Below are 21,891 nucleotides of genomic sequence, written 5' to 3' on the forward strand. Positions count from 1 at the left end.
ATGTTTGGTTCAAGCTTATCGGTTAGTGATAGGATGCTACATCTTATCATTGGATATGTTTTATTTCTGAAAAACTCTAACCATTCTCGTGTTAATGAATTTGAATTAATGGTTTTGGTTGCTTTGACTCGTGGTATTGAGGTAAATTGGGCTCCCTCCATAATGCGTCACATGCAACTCATGGCTTCTCTTAAGGGTGATTTACCGTATGCAAGAGCTATCTCTCATATTGTTAGGAATGCCGGTGTCCCTCTTCAAAGGGAACCTAAGAAAACCATGGATGAACAAGAATGTGCAATATCCTCCACAACCGCGCTCAAAAATACCGGAATTGTAACGGATAGAGAAGGAAGATTCTTCTACAAGGTAGATTTTGAGCCAACCGTTCCCCGTGTTCCCCAACCTCCCGAAGGTGGTTATACCATGGAAATGATGTTTACTAAACTTTGCTCAATCCAAACCTCCATCGACAACAACCAACGGGAAAACAACTTTGAACATAGTCTTATGAGGAGGCAAATCCGTGAGATTCAAAGAACTCAAAGACGCATCTTGGCTCACTATGAAGAAGAATAAGCAAGTGAAGAGGAAGAAGACCAAGATGATGGGAATGGAAGTGGAGATGATGAAGAGCACATGAATGAAAGTGACTAATAATTGTTTTATTTCGATGTTATGTTTTTATTTTTCTTTATATGTTTATGTTTCTCTAGACAATGTGTTCTTTATGCTTTGTGATGTTTGAGACTAAGTATTTGTTTTTTGTGGTAATCGTTAAAACTCTGTATCGTTCCGTACTTCTCGTATCGTTTAATCTATGTGTGTTATGTTATTCCATTTATGTTATGTTTAAGTTTCATATCCATTTCTCTTTTCCTCCATCCTTTTTGATAATAACAAAGGGGGAGAAGAATATGCATGTTTGTTGTTTTGTTTCAAAGAAAATGCAGGCCATAACTAAAAGCATCAAATAAACTCACTCCATTTACCAAAGAGAAATCATGGATTTAGGGGGAGTCACTAACATAGGGGGAGCCTTGCATTTGTTCAACAAATTTCAAGCACAAAACAACTTTTCAAAAACTTTTCAAGACTTGGTTGTCATCATCAAAAAGAGGGAGAATGTAATTGCAAGCTTCTCAATTATACTTGGTTTTGATGAAGACAATTTGGATATCAACCTTCATAAAAGGATGTGCAAAAAGAATATCAAGCTTTGGCAAATCCACACCATTTCAAGTCTTGAAGAATTGTGAAGATTTACATCAAGTCAAAGCGTCAAAGGTATAAATAGTTCTCACTTTGATATATAAATGTTCACAAATATATTCTACATGCATTACATAACATTCTACAAAGTTTCATATCATATTAATCATTTGAAACCTTTCTCAAAAGTAAAAACCAAAGAAAAGTTTCCAGGAACCGGTTCCTCCCTAGCTGGGAACCGGGTTCCAGCCTTCAGCATATTTCAGGTTCTGGTTTTTACTACTAGGAACCGGGTTGTCCCTTGCTGGGAACCGGTTCCCATGTGTAAAATTTCAAATTTTCTGCTGTAACGTTCAGCAGGAACCGGGTTGTCCCAAGTAGGAACCGGTTCCTACTGAACCAGTGTGTTTTTTCTTGCATATTTTCACCCAAACGAAATACTATTATTTTCACATAACCATTGCATTGTTTCATGGAAAAATAACCTTTCCAAAGGGTGTTTAACATACTATATATTCTACAACTTTCATATTCATAATTCACCTTCTTCAATAACAATTCATAAGCATTAAAATTCTTCATCTTTCAATATCTTCAAGTGTTCATATAAACCAGAATTTTTGGTGAAACTTATCATACACATTTTCATTGAGAAATCTTTACAAGTTTCATACATTCATTTGTGAACACTTATATACTTATTGAGAATTGTTTTACTTGAAGAAGAAGATCAATCTAAGATTGATATTGCTCTTCATCTTTCATCATAAACTCTTGCATAAATTCAAAAGATTATTTCTCCTTACTATCCAGGATTGTTGGAAGTAAGTGTTGTGTTTGAAGAGGATTGTTCTTCATTCACATTAGTGTTGCTTGATCTTAGAGGTGTTAAGAACCTTTGATCACCCTATAGGTTAGATAGTAAGCATAGGCTTGTACAATAATTCTAACTATAGTGAAATCTCTTTCGTGTTTGAAAGAGAACTGGCGTACTCTCGGATTGTGAGGGGAACCAGTATATATCCTTGCGTTCTTTACCTTTCCGCATTTTATCGCTTTCATCACTATTACCAAGAAAAGAAAAGAACCATCAAAAAACCTTCAAACACTTAACCAAAATTATTAGAAGTATTCTCATAAAACCGATTGATTTTTGAAAAACCTAATTCACCCCCTCTTAGGCGTATCTGATACTTACAAAGAAGGTGAAAGTAAAAATAGGGAGCAGTTAAACCGCCAGTGGTGGCCATGTTGACTCTTTCCATTTTCGAACAGAGCTTTAGGATTATGTTCTCCTCACCGGTGCCTGCCCCCTTACTCGTCGCCCGAGCTATAACCCTCACGAGGTGGGGGGCTTGTCTCAAAGGTAAACATGGGTAATGAAATTTATCTAATTCATAACCACACTTGTGAAGTCATGCACACGTCTCCCTAAGAAGTAGGCAGTAAAAGATTCCCTTAATCAAGAGGAAACAATTACCGCTTCTTGGGAGCTCCTTGAACCCTAAGCCTAAAAGCCTATTACATACCTCAACCTTATAATTTAGAAGGACAAATCATAACATGCACAAAATACCACGTAAACCCATAGTTTTTCGCCTCATGTGAGCTTGTTCTTTCCATAGCCACAAAAAATACCAAACAGGATCTCTCACTACCGTGAGCAAGACCTACCACCTCAAAAAACTACTATTTTTCAATAAAAATATTATAAGACATGAGTGTAAAATTTTATACATTCATAATTTTTTTTTTTAATTTTCACTCTTTAAACAATATTAAAATATAATTTTTTATATTAAAAAATAGTTTAAAACACACCTAATTTAGATATGAGTTTTCTAGAAAGTTTAATACAATGTCATAATATTTAAGAAAAACAAGATTTCAAATAAATTCAAATTACTGTAAAAAAAATTCTAATTATTATCTAACTAATAATTTGGTTAAAACCATAGGTTGTTTCCTAGTTGTTCTATCTAATAGATAAACAAATAAATAAATAGATAATAATAATAACTCCATAATAGCAACAATCTCTCTCTACATTCTCTCTCTTCAAATCTCTTCTCCTCTCGCTCACTTCCTCTTCCTCAATCGCGATCCATTTCTGCAAAATCACCCCCAAATTATCAATTTCACGCTATTCCATTCACAAATTCTATACCTAACCTTCGATCCGCATCCCCAATCTTCAGAAATTCCTAACCCTAGTTTCCCCCCCTTTTTTATTGCACAAACCCTCGATAATTGTTGTCCCTTAGTTTTTTCTCGGAGCATAAATTCATGGATACTGCACAATATTTTTGAATTGAATCTCTATCTCCCGTGAATCCGTGTTCTGAATTTTGCTCAAGGGGTGATGATTTGTATATACCAATCTTTACGTTTCTTTCGGGAATTTCATTGAAGGAGAGAGTAGTTTTTTCAACTTTTTTCCGGGGTGGTGTTGCTCGATTTTCGCAAAAGAGGAAGCTTGAGAGGGTTTTGGATGACGGGTCTCGTTGATTGAGCTGGATCAGTGAGTGGGATTGTTTGTAGGTTTTGGGTTTTTTGATAGCTTTGGAGATTTTCGTTTAAGGTTTTTTTAGAAATAAATGATGAAAAAGCAGGGATTGTTGGTCTTATAGTTGAACTAGAACAATAATACTGATATTTTGGGTTTTTTTTATCTGTGTACTGTACTGTGTTTGGTGTTGAAACAGAAATATTTGGTCAAATATAGTTCTCAAGAAAAGTGTTGAACATGTGTTATGAGTTCTATGATTGATGAGGGCTAGTGCTCTTTGTGGGTTGTAGTAATACTCTGCATTGTTCATCGGTTGAAAATATTTGACATTGGTTATCGACTTTGTTAGCATAAGTGTTGTGTGGAGGGAACAAAATGAGCTTAGAAAACGAAGATCAGAACTTGTTGGATCAGGCAACTGATAATGGATTGCAAAAGTAACCTTCTATATTCTATGATTAGCTTATTGTTTATAGTATTTTTTATGATGTTTTTAATTTAAAATGTGATGAATGTTATAATGCTTACTTGTTGGGGTTTGCTCAGGAAGTTGAAAATTTCATACACAAGAGAGTTTTTGTTATCTGTTAGTGGATTGGATGTATGCAAAGAGTTTCCTAGTGGGTTTGATCAATCACTTTTAAGGTATGTATTAAGCTATATTGCCGGTGTGCTAACATTTTCCTTTTAACCTTATATATATTTAAGCTCTATCTCTTATGTGTCTTGCTTTGCTTTTCTGCATTGAAAACAGTGAATTTGAAGATGCTTCCCTGGATCGACATAGAAGTACTGGTGCTCTATCAACACATAGTTTCAGACGCAATGAGTACAGTTCATCACCTCCAACCAGAGGGGATACAAATAACTTTTCGCGGGGAACTCATGGAAAATGGGATTCTCGCTCTTCTGGACGTTCAGACAGAGACAGTGATTCTCAATCAGAATGGGATTCAGGTGTTTACACTTGATCTACAAAAATACTTAATTTCTTTTTAGTTTCTAAAATACAAGAATTCTAAATGCCTCTACAAGTGACAAACATTTGGATAAATATGAATTATTCCGTGCTTGCCATTTATATGGATGTTGGGGTAGAAGTTTTATGTAAGTCGAGTTATATGTTGCTATTTCATTGTCAATGTCAATTTACAGATTCTGGAAAACGTATTGGCAACCAGTCTCGGAGATCTTTGCAAGGTCCTGAGCACGATGGACTTCTTGGTAGTGGCTCTTTTCCAAGACCTGCTGGGTATGCACCTGGGTTGTCTGCTCCTAAGTTTCGAGCTAATGACAATTACCAGCCAAATCGGTCTAATGAGCCCTATCATCCTCCTCGTCCTTATAAGGTTATTTCACTTATCTGTAGTTACATATTTCTCAGACAGATGTATATTCGCCATAGTTTAGTATTGATTACTTCCAAAAATTCTCAAATCTCAATCATGTATGTTTTTTTGATGTGTTGAAGCTATGGACAGTGTTGAGAATATAAGCAATTTATTATCTCTGAGTCTGTTATAATTTGTTAATTTTGATACTTGCTAGGCACCTCACTCTCGTAGAGAAACTAATGACACTTTCAATGATGAAACTTTTGGCTCTTTGGAGTGTACAAGTGAGGACAGGGCAGAAGAGGAAAAAAAGAGAAGAGGTACATGTTATTTTCTTGAAGATATTGTCTAATTGTTTGAATGATGTCTAATACTCTATTTGAAATATATAGAAAATGCACAGAAACAACTTAGGGGGATTCTTCCCATTTATGGACGCGATTTTCTCCTGTTTCTTACGATCTACATGCTCTATTTTAAGAAGGCTAATTATGTCGAAATGCATGTTGTACTGCGCAGTACATTGTATTCTGCACTACACAGCATATAAAATCTGTTAGAAAATCGCTTCAAAGTGTGTTGGGGCCTGAGACAATGTTGCTGTAGCCCTATTTAGGGTGATTACATGGCCCACTAACATCCCCTTCAAATTGATTAGCTTTACTGCACATATATTTTCCTATGAGAAACTGATGACTGGCAAGGCCGAGAGGCATGTACTTGTTTAAGAAATTGACAAATTGAAGGGTTGATATATGAAAAAGAGATAACATGAATGATAAAAGCATCAATAGTAGAATATGGCTCACTACACACCTCAATATTTTTTGGCATCCTCATGAAAATTTGGATCAGTAGGGTTTGATGAACCTTACTATTATCTGAGTTGGGAGGTGTCGGATTGAGTAAGTTAACTCAAGCATAGCTAATAAACTGCAAAGTTAACTAATGCTCCCAACAATTAGTAAACATAGCACAATATTTATAGTGCACAGAATATTTTAACGTGCAAAGGAAGCGAATGGTGTTGCATTCAGTTTCAATTCCACAGTTCCCATCTCAAACCAGAAAACACGAACATACACATCATTGTAAGTTTGCAATGAACCCAATAGGACAATGAGGTGAATGAATCCAACTCTGATTGAAATTCTGGTATGACAGTCTCAGATGTCAAGCACGATGTTAAGACATCTAGCTGTGCAGATATATTATGCAGGGTATTACAACTGATCTCTTAAATTATCTTCTGACCATGATTAATCTGAGATCATACAAACTACAGAACCATTATAAACATTGCATAGCTGAATTATGCAGAGTCACCTCTGAACTGGTTCTGTTACAGACTGCTTAACAATTGAATACCGGATGTCATCCCTGATGTTGTGACATCGTATAATTAACACAGCAGAAAGTAAATAACACACAGAATTGTTCACCCAGTTCGGTTCAAACAACCTACATCTGGGGGCATACCAAGCCAGGAGAGAAGTCCACTATCAGTAGTATTATTTTCTTACAAACAACCTCAGGTTTGCAGGCAACTGCCACAGTATACCTAATAACTACCCAATGATCCTTCTATCTAAGATACCACACTTAGATACGAGATATCACCATCTCTCTTCCTAGATCAATACTGTACCAGTTATTCTTCAAATAGAAGTTACACTTCCAGCACAATTATCCTAAGACTAAGAGCCGTAATACTCCCACCTTAGAACTATCTTGAAGTTGCTTAAAAGCTTCCTTCAAGAACAATACTCAACTCATACCTAATGGCTTAGAGTGAGAACAATAATTCTCTTACTTAACAGTTTCGAGAATAACAACACATCTCCTGCCTACGGGCTTTGAGATGGACAATGGTGACCTTCCCACAACTCGGGAGGTTCACTTACACAACAAATCCTAATGTCTACATTATGATCGTTAGGTTTACAAGGTTACAAAGAATCCTATATATAACCTAATTCTAGTTGGACTTGGGCTTGAAATCACAACACTCCTTGCTGTTACAAATCAGCAGATTTCTTCTGCTACAAGCAAGGTCTTTTAATCATAAGTTACCTAATTTATCTCCTAAATTAGTAACAGTTGAATCTTCAATCTTCAGATTTGATTCTTCAATATTCTGACTTGATTCTTTGACCTTTAAAACTGCGCCACATAGGATTCCATAAGGCTTTGTATCTTTAAAACCAAACTGAGCCTTCCTTCCTTAGTTCTGCAGGCGCGATGTCATGGTTGATGTCATGACATTACTTGTAACATCTTGCTTCAGTACCTGTTTTGAACTTATTAATATATGCAAGAGTACACAGTATGACATGCAGCTGCTTCTATGTTTTAGCCAAGCATGAATGCCAATAAGACAATAAACAAGTACTTTCAATCTCCCCCTTTGTCTTATTGTGGCTAAAACTATACATACTATACATTTAAACAAATAAAAACAAGTAAGAAGAAAACTCAAGAGCAGCTGCTTCAACTTTCAGCCTTCAGGTTTCAGAGGTTGGACCACATCATAACATCGTCAGTCTGATTCTACTTCTGTCTTCAGATCTTCCTTTGTTTCTTTTGACAGTAGCAAAATCAGCATCAACCTCTCTCCCCCTTTTTAGCCATAATATGACAAGGATGAACACGATGTCATAATATGCAGTGGAAGAACCTGTAACTCCCCCTGCACATGAGGAAGAAGATACGAGAACAAATTCTTGCCACTGTAGTTCTTCAAGAACTAGCCCTTGTAACTCAGAACACAAATCACAATTGTGTTCATAACTCAGATCACAAATCACAACTAAAGTCTTCCTTCTTAAAGGCAGAACACGAGGATGCATGTAATTGTTATTTCTGTAACATCTTTGGTACAGATCCATGATTTCCCCACCCTGTGATATACTGATTAGATTTTGATAGAGGAACCCATCACAATACCAAATCTGGACACACCCAACACAAACACATAGGAAACACATCTTTGAGTGATCTGATAACTGAAGCCTGCTGCAGATATGCTTATTTATAGCCATAGGAGGATCATAGGAAGTAACGATAGTCAAGGCTTTTAATAGAGTGGAGCGCTTATTGAGGGCAGGAATTCTGTTACACACTGACCACCGCCCAGCCTCTTTTGACTGTTTCTAAAGACAAGAACAGTTTCAATGAATAACCAATGACATTACATGCAGGAGAATCTATTCTTTAATGTCCCGACATCAGATCAGACATTGTCATTTCAGGTCTGTTACATTGGGAAGCACACTTTATTTCTTTGAATATAGGACATAGACTATCCCACCTTTTTGACTTCAAAATTCCATTCAACGACTCTATTTCCTCTATGGAACAGAAGAGGATACTTACTGTGACAATGCAATAACTTGGCCCATCCATTTACTAGTATAGAAAAACCAGTTTTCTATGTTGGATGACTCAGAACACAAGACAGTCTATGTTCAAGACTATAGACACCCAAGACATATTCAAAATAGACAACACATCTATATTGAACAACAGAGAATACAAGAAGCAACATGTATTCAGACTAGAATTAAAGACTCTAAACAAAGAAAAGACTCAAAATCTTATGCAAAACAACTGCAAAGATTGACCTTAGATTTGACAGAATCTGAACACTACCCTTAATCCCTGTGTTTATCACAATTTGATAAACATAACCTAAACTCTAGACTTATATTCAATAATAGCTATAAGAGACTCAGAAACTGAAAGTAAAAACGAAAACAAAGGACTCAATAAACCTGAGCATAATGCATAACATACCTAGATTTTAACAAATGTCTTGATCAAGAGATGTTTATTTGAGAATTCTGCTTCAGGTGTACTTGTGCAATGGTTGGATCATGCACCATATCAGAACAAGTGATACACACCATCAAAACATATTTTTTAGTTGATAAATCAATGAATGTTCCTTGCTGGTTTCAAGGATAAAACATGTTGTGAGTTATGTCCTGACATCTTATACGACATTGTTTATCTGCTTTTGAGATTAGTCATAGACTTTTCATAAAGATTAAATGCAGATTAACTTTGTCATTGCTGATCTTCAAACTCCTTTACTCCCCCTCACTTATACAAACAGAGGATATCTTTGAACTTAAAGCTTCCTTCACTTGGACTTGCCACAGTTTCCAAATTTAGAATACTTAGTTACTTGCTATACAATATACAGTCTGCCACTTACTGTAGCTTGTAGTAGGATAACTTGGAATGATTAACATCTCTAATAACTTTGTTCATAACCGATTGGTGGAGATAGTAGAGTTCTTTATCAGCATAACCAAGGAAAAAAAATAGCCAGCATCTCAACATACTACTTCAGACTCTCACTCTGATTAAGAGATGGTGGATGCCATAGTCTATACCTAAAGAGGAGATTCCCTCAAAAGATATCTGGAATAGACTTTAAGGATGGCATGACACTGAGTTAGTCAGACCTTCTGACATCCTTGATTCTTCAACATAACTTCCTTCTATGAATATAACATAAGGAGGTTCACAACTCATAACCATATTTCACTATGTATAAGACACAGTATTCAGTTCCAACAACTGTTCTATGGTAATGAATCACAATATACATCTGGTTCCTTTGATCAGAAGAAAATACCAGATATAAGCTCATCTTGATTTTATTTGTATAAAGGGATAGAAAGGTATACCTTCATAAATCAGTTATGGCACTTTGAGCAAAATAAGTAATTTCCACATGTATGAACATTGTTGTAGAATTACTAATTGATCGTGTCCTGATCAATCATAGTCAGATGTCTCCTCTTCCAGGTCAGGAGTAGGTTCCAAACATATGTACTCACACTACATTTGTTTAGCACCAGAACATCTGTTCTTCAACTGGTAGCTGCATACCAGCACAGATGTCACAACTTTTAGTGTGACATTTATTCCTCCTTTCAGGAAACCGCATGCAGATTTTATGAATGGCTTTGATCAAGAGTCATTCATCAGCAATAATGAACCATGTCAAAAATGAGTGGACTTGAGAGATTACTCAAGTATCTTTGACACTTCAATTATGGCTGTAGGAATCTTCTTAAAATACTTTCTGTTGAAATAACTTAGACTGTGATCTATAGATTAAGCAGCGGAAAACAGTCTCATTTTAACAGAAAACACATTGCTTACTCCACATCTTATAATAGTAAGCAACACACATAGGGCATAACAACGGTTTCACCCTAACAAATAGCTTGCTTCATCTTCAAGCTACATACTAGACCCAAAAACCTACTCATGATCAGATAGTAACAGATATTACCTTATCATAGTCTTTACTGTGTTGAATGTTGAACAAGGCGATTCAAGGATATTCACTCCCGCTTGAATCTTCTGAATTTTACTTTCTTGGACAACATCTACTGGTCAATTTGGTCTAGCAGACCTACAGTTTGGTCCATCCTTCTCTTCTAGGGACCAAACAATATGAACACCCCTATGTTCACACAACAAACTGGTCCTGGCACCGGTCAAACACACCTAGTTACCAAGATCTTACAACTTTAAGATCAAGTAACTCTCTTCATGTCATATGAAGTCTTCAACATGAAAGTAGTTTAGAACACTACTGCCATCCAGATTGGAATCTGCCCATTCCAATCCACACTAAGTCAAAGCTGCCACTTTTGACAATAGTGTTGCTCTTCAAGCTTCAGTACCTTGTCTGCTTTCACTTCCAGATTAAGCAGAGCAAGTTATCACATGAGGTGTGACATCACACACATCCTTGGTAATCTCACCTTCCACCAAGAAAAACAACATGTTGGAAACACAATCAGCACAACAACAGTAATACTTTCCCCTTATCCAGGACAACACATGTTTCCTTGTACTTTGATGAATGGAAGACATAAGACGCATCTTCATGTCTTCAAGAGCGCACCCTCTGTTCAATTCCTCATTGAACACAATCTTTCTCAGTACTCAGACTTCATGCTCCCTTCATGGTTCTTTATTAATGTTGTATCACAATCAAAAACATTCAGCACACACAATCAACCAGCTTAGAGCACACACATCTTCTTGAGTCTTCAATCTTATCACCCTTCTGCCCAAGAGTGATTTAATCCAAGACAAGAGAAAAGCCAACTGCCACTTGTTGTCTTCCTCTTCTATCTGTTGATTACATCATCTACCTTGCATAAAACCAGAAAGTATCTCCCAAAGATCTCATCCAGAAACAGACAGGATGCCAGCTCTGATACCAATTGAAATTCTGGTATGACAGTCTCAGATGTCAAGCACGATGTTAAGACATCTAGCTGTGCAGATATATTATGCAGGGTATTACAACTGATCTCTTAAATTATCTTCTGACCATGATTAATCTGAGATCATACAAACTACAGAACCATTATAAACATTGCATAGCTGAATTATGCAGAGTCACCTCTGAACTGGTTCTGTTACAGACTGCTTAACAATTGAATACCGGATGTCATCCCTGATGTTGTGACATCGTATAATTAACACAGCAGAAAGTAAATAACACACAGAATTGTTCACCCAGTTCGGTTCAAACAACCTACATCTGGGGGCATACCAAGCCAGGAGAGAAGTCCACTATCAGTAGTATTATTTTCTTACAAACAACCTCAGGTTTGCAGGCAACTGCCACAGTATACCTAATAACTACCCAATGATCCTTCTATCTAAGATACCACACTTAGATACGAGATATCACCATCTCTCTTCCTAGATCAATACTGTACCAGTTATTCTTCAAATAGAAGTTACACTTCCAGCACAATTATCCTAAGACTAAGAGCCGTAATACTCCCACCTTAGAACTATCTTGAAGTTGCTTAAAAGCTTCCTTCAAGAACAATACTCAACTCATACCTAATGGCTTAGAGTGAGAACAATAATTCTCTTACTTAACAGTTTCGAGAATAACAACACATCTCCTGCCTACGGGCTTTGAGATGGACAATGGTGACCTTCCCACAACTCGGGAGGTTCACTTACACAACAAATCCTAATGTCTACATTATGATCGTTAGGTTTACAAGGTTACAAAGAATCCTATATATAACCTAATTCTAGTTGGACTTGGGCTTGAAATCACAACACTCCTTGCTGTTACAAATCAGCAGATTTCTTCTGCTACAAGCAAGGTCTTTTAATCATAAGTTACCTAATTTATCTCCTAAATTAGTAACAGTTGAATCTTCAATCTTCAGATTTGATTCTTCAATATTCTGACTTGATTCTTTGACCTTTAAAACTGCGCCACATAGGATTCCATAAGGCTTTGTATCTTTAAAACCAAACTGAGCCTTCCTTCCTTAGTTCTGCAGGCGCGATGTCATGGTTGATGTCATGACATTACTTGTAACATCTTGCTTCAGTACCTGTTTTGAACTTATTAATATATGCAAGAGTACACAGTATGACATGCAGCTGCTTCTATGTTTTAGCCAAGCATGAATGCCAATAAGACAATAAACAAGTACTTTCACTGATGATCTGAAACCTAGCTCTACTGAACTGAATCCAACTGCAATGAGGGGAACACAACCCACCCTTTTTACATTCTAGCAATATCAAACCAGTGTAAGTTTGCGATGAACCCAACAGGACAATGTTATTAAAGAATCCAACTCTGCTGAGCTGAATGAAACCTAGCTCTACCAAACTGAATCCAACTGCAATGAGGGGAACACAACCCATCCTTCATAGTTCTTACATTCTAGTTATATCAAATCCTGTTTTGTCATTTTATCCATTTAGAAATTGCTATTCTTTGTAAGGTTGTGCTGAGTTGTGAACCAATCTAATGATTTAGGAACATGTCCATCAACTCTGAATAAACTGGCTTGGGTAGGTCAGATCATAATGAGTCGAGTCTATAGAGATTTTAAATAATAGCTGAATGCTCAATGCAAAAATCATCAAACAAAACTAGTAATCATGAATTGGGAAGTCACCCTGGCTGTTTTCCAGGAGGTAATCTGAACCTCTTTGTGCGACACAAAAGCCACCGATATGATCCCACTAAAATAAACACTGAAATTTTCTGGTGCCATGAGTTTTGCATCATAATTATTTCAAATATAGAAACTTTACAGACACAATTGAGGGTATTCTTTTTCATTTAAAGATGACATCTTCTGTAATTCCCAAGGTGGTACACTCTACTTTGGGAAGGCTGATCTGAAAATCGAAATAGAAAGCCCATTGTCTGGCATACACTTAAGTGGAACACATTGTCTGCCGCTGTACACAACATAAAATCCATTAGAATTTTAAAAGATGCCACAAGGTTTTAAAGGGCTGGGCTGTTTTGCAGTTGTCAGGCTTGCCTCATGTCCCACTAACAAGATATTGTCGTACTTGGGAGACTGTATTTATTTTCATTATTTATTACTTTAATGTTCTGTTAAACATTGTAATTTGGGCCATTTGTAAAATCATGTATAATAAATTTAAATTCAATGATTGACAACTTTATTGCCAGCCTCTTTCGAGTTGATGAGAAAAGAGCAAACTGAAAAGCTTAAGATGAATCCAGACAAGAATAAAGTGGATTTTGACCTTTCTTCACTCATCGACGATGATTCAAAAAGTAATGATGAGAAATCTTCTTCCCATTCACATGCTTCAGCAAGACCACTTGTACCCCCTGGTTTTGCAAACACAGTGTTGGAAAGGAATATGGGTAGCAAAATATCCTCCAACACTCATGTAGCAGAGGTAATTAGTTGACACTTTTTATCTACCTTGTTTGTGGCCTTTGATGCTGTCATTTTTAGAATGTTAAACTCAAAAATCAATTGCCTGAAGCGTTCAACTTGGCATACAATTTGCTATTAATTTTTTAAGTTGTAAATGTTGATATTGTCTTTTATAAATGTTATGTATCTGAATAGAGATTTTTTTGATGTTATTATTCAGATTTATAGTGTGGAATGTTGGTACTTTGTATTGGAGAACCGAGTCCTTAGCATGTCATGTTTTTGGGATGGTAATCATTAATATGAAATTTTGTAGTTTAGTTCACAATGACTTCTCTGGGAGCATGAAAATTTTGAAATTTCAAATGCCTTTGTGATTCCAAAGTGTGTTTATTGAATAATATTTTTGGTGTCTTAAGAGAAATCTTAATCGTGCAAAGTTCAATAGTTTGAAAGCAAAGTGTAGCTTGATTCAACGACACACTAGTTTTCTCTGCTGAGAATTTGAAGTCAACAATAAAATTATAGTCTCACAGAACAGCTTGTTTTGACTGTGATGTTGTTTCAAATGTTGGGTTATTGTCTAATATCAAAGAGAAAGTTATAAAGGAATTTTTAGGATTTTATATAGCAACTTCCATGTAAGAATTAAATGGACATAGAGATGGTTTATGGTCATGAACTGTAACTCGACATATTGTTATCAATAATGTAAGGGAGGAAACAATTAGATTGTGATATAGTATTTGATACTACCCTCTATTAAAATTGTTTAGCATTCAAGATCCAATTTCAAATCTCGACATTTAAATTTTGTATGGTAAAAGTTTTCTATTGAGAGTCTTAATCTTAAACTGGATTACACTTTTGGTCTTTATTTTACTTATTGGATGCCAAATCAACATGGAAGATATTATAGAATATTGGTGCATTATTTCTTGCTTTAATGCTGCTTTTCCCCATATATAGACAGGGAGCTTGGGCATTGAGAACTACGTTTAAACTTAAATGAAAAAAAAAGGATTTTTAATAACTTTCGCTACACGCAACTATTCACAGCTCTTTTATAAATGTTTGATGTCTCCTGTTTTTCTGCAGGCTGGAAAACCTGAGCCTGGAGATACCCGAAGTAGCCATGTATTCAGTATAAATCCTGAAAATAAAGAAGGAAACTTATCAACCATGCAAGTGGATAACAATCAACAGAATCTTCAAAGGGCAGATATAAATTTTTCAATCAACAATGAGAAAGAAAATACTTTTAATTTATCATCTTCTGTGGATATCCCCAATATTAAGATTGGAATTAATGATCAACTAAGAAAGAGATATGCTCTTTCAGAAGCCTTGGAAGCATCAGATGACAATACATTTATTCCACTTAAGGCTGAAGTGAAAGGAAAGGAGGCCATAGGATCAGCTTTCAATCCTGAGAGTTCCGAGTCTATCCTATACAAGCTTTTTGGTAATGCTTCAACGCTAACCAGTGGCATATCTACTAGTATTGTTGAGGTAATTTAAGAAATTATTGGAATTTCTTATACTTTTGATGCCAAGAAAGTTTGACAGATATACTTCTAAAAATGAATACTTTACTTATTGGGCTAGATGTATTGTGATTTGGATCAAAGTTTTGTTCTGTTTTACTTTACTATGAGTTGACTTTTTATGCTCTTGTAGCAGCCTGATCATAAAGCAGATGAGACATGGAGTCCACATGCCATCCAATCTTCGAAGTTTGCTCATTGGTTTGCTGAAGAAGGTATGCGTGTAAATAAATATATGTGTCAGTGCTTCAAAGTTTTAATGCATTACAGTTGTACTTCGTAACTGCTTCAAAGTTTTTATGCATTACAGTTGTACTTCGTAAGTGCTTCTAATTTTTTATGTGTTACAGTTGTACTTTGTAACTTTATGTTAACTTGTTTTCTTCATTACCCATTTACCATAATGCAGAAAAGAAGTCAATGGATGACTTGACACCTAAGCCAAATGACCTGCTCTCGCTTATTGTTGGCGGTGAAAAGAGTGGGTTGCAGGCTTCCAATGTAGAAACAACACATCATGTTGCACCAAATTCTAGTTTCCAAAATCCTGAACCTGCTGGTGAGCGCGTACCAAATGTAACACATACCACTATTAGTAACTCTGAGCTATCTTACAAGAGCGATGTGCCTGAGATTTTACCTGCAGTTCTTACATGTGAAGATCTCGAACAGTCAATTCTATCACAAGTTAGTGAAAACGGTTCGTCATCTCAGCAGCGCATGCAGGACAAAGATTTTGGTGCAAAGGCTGGACAGTCCAATTCAATTGATGGTCATGCTTCCGAGCACCTTCTTTCTTTGTTACAGAAAGGACCCTTGCATAAAGATATGGAACTATCATCTGTTATACATTCTACTGACACAGTGCACAACACTGAAAGAGCAACTACTGGAAAATTTCTTGATAATCCAGAGGAAGTAAATGCAGATGCTTCTAATTCATCAAAAACATTGACGCTGGAAACACTTTTTGGATCAGCTTTTATGAAGGAGCTGCAATCAGTTGGAGCACCCCTTTCTGTTCAAAGAAGTTCAATTGGATCTGCAGGTGCTGATTTTTCAGAGTCTCAGTTGTTTCCTTTCCCTACCTCAGACAATGTCAATCCTCCTACCGGCGAGCTTGCACCGAACAGACATGGAAATGGTGGTGCCTTTCCTTCAGAAAAAACTCATCAACCCAAATCAAATAGATTTGAAGAGCAGTGGTTAGGTTATGGTGATTCTCATGGAGATGTTAATTCATCGCTACTTCAAACTGGAATTTCCAAGGCTAGTGGTTTCAATCGATCTCACGATTTTCGCCTCCCTGAAGAAGATAATTTGATTTCTGCTGGCGATCCTCTGCAAACCTTTTTATCTGTTGGAAATTCAGCTAAGGCAGATTTGTCTCAAGACACACCTGCTGAGATTACTAGAAAACTGGCAGCTCTGAATTCTGCATTTAGAGACGAACGACTTATGATGAGAAATCAAGGTCAAGCGTACCCTCGTGGTCCTTATGATATAAGGGAACCCGGTAATCCATATCAAAATCTTAACGCCCACCGACCTTCACAGCTCCAACCCCATCAGTTGAATCACATTGGTCCAATGTTCAATCAACCGGACTCTCACTCTCCTCATATTAGTTCTTATATGAACCATGCAACTTCTGAAGGCATGGTTCATCATGATTCTCCATCCAACCGTCAATTTCCAGGAAATATGCTTCGTCCTCCTTTCCATCAACCAAACAGTGTTGTAACTGGGTTTGATCCTCCTGTTCATCACCCTCTGTTACAGCAGATGCATATGCAAGGGAACCTTCCTCCACCTCATCTATTACGAGGTTTCCCGAGGGGCGGGGCTATGCCCCCTCATCTCAGTAATCCGATGTCTGGTATTATGCAGGAACCAAACCCAATGCAAGGCTTCCCATTTAATGGCCAGCAGCATCCTGGTTTAGGGGGCCCTGGAATGCAATTGCAAGGTAAAGCATTATTTGATATGCATTGCTACTATGTTTGCTTCTTTTTTTTTTAATAATTTTTTAATATTTTTATATTTATTATTATAGCTTCAGAGTCAGACAGATATTAATCCTGAATTGTTTTTCAATAATTTACTTGTAGAAAAATGTTATTGGGCATGGATTAATTGATATATCAATTCTGCTGCAATTCATTTTTGGATACTTGATCAGTGGTTATAGTTTTTTTTTCATGACAAGGAATTTAGCGGTTGTATTTTATGCTTATTGGGATTGATTGATCTTAGTATTTTAGATTGAGCATTTATAATCTTTTATTCTTTAGTTGAAGACAACATGAATAAAAGGGGGTTATTTGACAATGGGTCATTTGCAATTCTGATTGCGACTTTATTTTCTAATCACTATATTGTTTGATATTTTGCTGCTTGCACATGTTTCACTGACCTTGAGGACTAACGGACTATCAAAGTTAGTTCAACAATCTCTCCTTTTCCTTTTGCACATTCACAGTTACACAGTTCCATCAGATAATGTATTAATTAGTTATTGCTTGTTCCGGTTTACATGATTGTGTTTAGCTGATTATATGTAATCTAGTGCACTAGTGTGGAAATATAAATTGCCCGACAAACTGTTGATTGTTATGTTATTGCTTTAAAACTGCTTTAGGATCATACAACTGAATATTGATCATCAGCTCTAATCATGTTCAGTTTCTGATATGTTTTTTGGTTATTTTATTAGCTCCAGGAGTTGCTGGTGGAAGGAATCATCCAGAAGCACTTCAGAGGCTTTTTGAGATGGAGCTTAGGTCAAACTCAAAGCCAATCCATAGTTCAGGGCACAATCAGGGGGGGATTCATGAACTAGACTTGGGGTTTGGATATAGATAGTGTATTATCATTGTTGATGTGTATACTAACTAGATTGTATTCTCCAAATGTTGATCTATAACCCTCTCGTGCATGAAAGATGATAATGGGTTTACTGTGTTGTTTTTCTTTGTTGTAATTAATGAATGCTCTTCAATTTTCATCTTAATGACATTTCAACTCGCCGCTATCTTTTTGTCAAACAGACAATCATAGTGCTCCCATGATTTCGCGGAGGAAATTAATTTTATACTGGGGATATACACATAAATCATAATTGAAGTTGAATGGTTTATTTTTTATTTTTTTATAGAAGTGCATATGGAGATTGAAATTCGGACGGAATTATTATACAAGTAGAGACACCACTATTTTTGTCAAAAAAAAAAATTAAATCAAGATTTTAATATTTGGTTTTACCCTCAGCACCGGCTGAAGATTAAAATTTGGAAATATCAAGCAGGGAAGTGGGTTTCACATTACATTGTATGTCCTTTTTATCATATTATCAATATTAAAAAATTCTACCAAATTTTATTTTATTTTCATTCAAGATTTTTATTTGTATGGCCTTTTTTGATGTCAAAACACTAATGTGTTTTGAAATTAAAAAGAAGATGAACGTGCCAATAATGTATATGTATTCTATTGATCAGTGATAAGGAAATCTGGTTTATTTTTGTCTGAAATATGAATGTTTTGTCTGAATTTTAAAATCAAGATCCTTTTACGAATGTCTTGGAAATTGAAATTCTAATTGTTTTAATGGTGAATTTAAATTGTCTTTTTTTTGTTAGTTGCAGTTATGGTGCATCATAATGTCAATAGAGTTTTTGTATCTTAGAATGTTAAACCATGTGATGTCCATTTGGATGTTAGAAAAATGATACCGCTGCACACGGACATATGCTTCAATGAGTCCGATATGGATTTGTTAACTTAGGATTCAACATTGTTATCGATAGGTCGGTTTCTTCAATGAGTCCGATATAGATTGTTAACTTAGGATTCAACATTGTTATCGATAGGTCGGTTTCTGATTATAATAGAATACAAATATTTGCTACGTTGAGATACGAAATAAGTAGCAAATATAAAAAACCGGTTCCTTCATGGAACCAGGAATAAAAGTGAGAGTTACGAAAGTTGCGGAGGAGAACTTCTGATGTGACGAAGCGGGGGTGGAGATACAAAGTTAGCACTCTGACGTTCTAGTCAAAATGTGAAAAGCACAGGAGAAATCGGCTCTGATACCAACTAACGCAGTCTGAAGTCCTAAAGAAATAACAAACGCTAAATCTAGAATGAAAAACAAGGTGGCAAACATAAAATCTGTCGGATAAGCTTTGGAGTCAACCAAAAATAAAGAAAACTTTAAATTTTATTATAGGAAAGATATCCCCTGTGACTACGCCAAAAGTCTTTAAATACATAAAACAAAATAACTTTAATGGGTTTAAGAAGACCCTAATTGATTTTTAATCAAAACAAAAAATAAAACTCTTATAATCTGAAACGAAATCAAATCTTTTAATCTAAAACTAAATCAAATCTCTAAAACGAAATCAAATCTTTTAATCTAAAACTAAATCAAATCTCTAAAATTAAATCAAATCTTATAATCTAAAAGAAAATCAAATCCTAAACAAAATCAAATTCAAAATAGAATCTATCCTAAATAGATCCTAAATAGAATCAAATCCTCAATATAACCACATAAAACAAATAAAATAGAAAATAAAAGAATTAATGATAAAAATGGAAATAAAGAGTCTTTAAAATAATAGTAATGCTAACCAGTGCCCTCAGGGCAATGGTTAAGACTTTAAAATAGTAAATTTATTTCGATAATTTGCGTATTTAATACCTTAAAAATTGAAATATTAAATTTTCTATGAAATATTTTCTTTTTTTAGAATGCTTAACCATTATCCTGAGGACACTGATTAGCAAGATCCTTAAAATAATGGGAAATAAATCTATTATTAATATATAAAAGCAAAAGTACCTGGAAATACCATTTAAAGCCCTCTGCTAAAAGTACTAAAACTTTTTTAATTTCATGGGTATAAATGACTTTTAGCAAAATAACTCAACCATATTGATTTGGCATTTATTGCTGCTGATGTGTCGCTCTCTTAATTTTTGTTGTTATTTTATATTTATTTTTATTTTATTTATTTATTTACACAAATTACAAAACCCTAATAACTCTTATTAAATGCTAATGTTGAATACACATAATTATTTCATAATTTGGATCAATATTTAACGTTTTTGAAAACACAAATTCCTCCCCTGCCGAAAAATACATTTACTCTTGGCCTTACAGATTTTTATACGGTTTCTTAGGTTATATATCTACTGAATCAATGGAATTCCACTCTTCAATTTATCTTTTTCAGGTTCTCAATTCTTATCCATTTCTGTTTTGCAATATGTACGAATTTACTTCATATATGTTTGGTCTCTTTTTTATTTCGATTTTAATTGGCCAAGTGAAATCTGTTTGCAAAAATCTGTTTGTGTTCTTGCAACATTTTAAGCATTAATCGATTATATGAAGGACATCAATGAGTCGAAGGATTTGTTAGTATTTTGTTGCCAAGTTCTATTGGAACTTGCAGCTGGAAGTTCTTATACAATGCAGAATTTCAAAGCAATGATTTCTATGATTCTACGAATCATTCTTACAAATTGGATTTCTATGGATCAACTTTTGTTTCTCTTTTAAGTCTACGAATCATTCTTACAAATTGGATTGGTTTTCTGTTGAAGGTTTGAGTCCAATGTTTTAGTTGGTAAGTTAATTGTACTCTTTGTGATAGAAATGACGGTAATTGGAATCAAGAATTACAAAATCAAATCCACATCTCTTCTCCTTCCAAGTCTCTCTTTTTTATTCTCCATTTTTTTTCTTTCTATATCTCTATTTTCATTTTTTTCCATCCATTTTGGTTAATGGATTTTTTTCAAAATCAGATCTATGATGCAAATCGGAGATGGGAAGACAGTTGAAAGAACTCGAACAACAAGAAATGCGAGGGGTGAAACTGATTCAACTTCAAATTAATTCGTTTTTGGCTAATGGATTTTTTTCTCCAATTGTTTTTCCTCTTTATCTCTATTCAGTTTCAAATTAATTTTGAGATTGTGTTGATGTAGGGTTTATAGCTCTCACCTCTTAATCCCTAAACAATGGCTCCATGTTCAAGTCTCTTTTTTATTCTCCATTTTTATTCTCTTTATCTGTATTTCCCTATCTTCTCTTCCAATCGCTTTTGGTTAATGGATTTTTTTTCCACAATTACTTCTTCCGTTATCTATTTTCCTCTGATTTGTTGTTTCTGGTTTGTAGGATTATTCAATTTGTAGATCAATTGTTTGAAGACCAAATGATAGTGAAAATCATGGTACTGTTATTGAAGATCTACCATTTGTCACAATAAATGATATTGAAGTTGCTTTGATGCAGTCGATTTCAACAAATATATTGAAAAACAAGATGATGCTTAATGATAATTGGAGTCTCCCTATCTATTTTTTTTAAAATTTGTTTTCTGGTGTATATATGAATTTAGTGTGAACTAGATACAATATGATAAAACAGTGTGTGTTGTAAATACATACCAAAGAGAATGTATATATGACTAAGGTTTAAAATGCACATTCCCTTGGAATATGGAAAATTTAAGCTTAAAATTTGAATTTTTGCAATTAAT

General features: G+C 35.1%; 1 protein-coding gene across 3 annotated transcripts; it reads left to right on the plus strand.

The window, feature by feature from the left end:
• Positions 1-3,217: 3,217 nt before the first annotated feature.
• On the plus strand, positions 3,218-18,359 carry LOC131609648 (uncharacterized). 3 transcript variants are annotated; one of them, XM_058881413.1, is made up of 10 exons: positions 3,218-4,155; positions 4,265-4,363; positions 4,473-4,675; positions 4,874-5,067; positions 5,267-5,372; positions 13,562-13,797; positions 14,877-15,290; positions 15,459-15,540; positions 15,735-17,294; positions 18,042-18,359. In XM_058881413.1, exons 1-10 carry the CDS (start codon positions 4,094-4,096, stop codon positions 18,188-18,190), a joined length of 3,105 nt encoding a protein of 1,034 aa, XP_058737396.1. In that variant the 5' UTR covers positions 3,218-4,093; the 3' UTR covers positions 18,191-18,359. The 3 variants fall into 3 exon arrangements, with proteins under 3 accessions (XP_058737396.1, XP_058737398.1, XP_058737397.1); XM_058881415.1 differs by having other exon boundaries at positions 18,048-18,359; XM_058881414.1 differs by having other exon boundaries at positions 15,462-15,540.
• The last annotated feature ends 3,532 nt before the right edge of the window (positions 18,360-21,891 follow it).

Source organism: Vicia villosa, linkage group LG6 (assembly GCF_029867415.1).
Source record: "Vicia villosa cultivar HV-30 ecotype Madison, WI linkage group LG6, Vvil1.0, whole genome shotgun sequence".
In the NCBI taxonomy this organism is placed as follows: domain Eukaryota; kingdom Viridiplantae; phylum Streptophyta; class Magnoliopsida; order Fabales; family Fabaceae; genus Vicia; species Vicia villosa.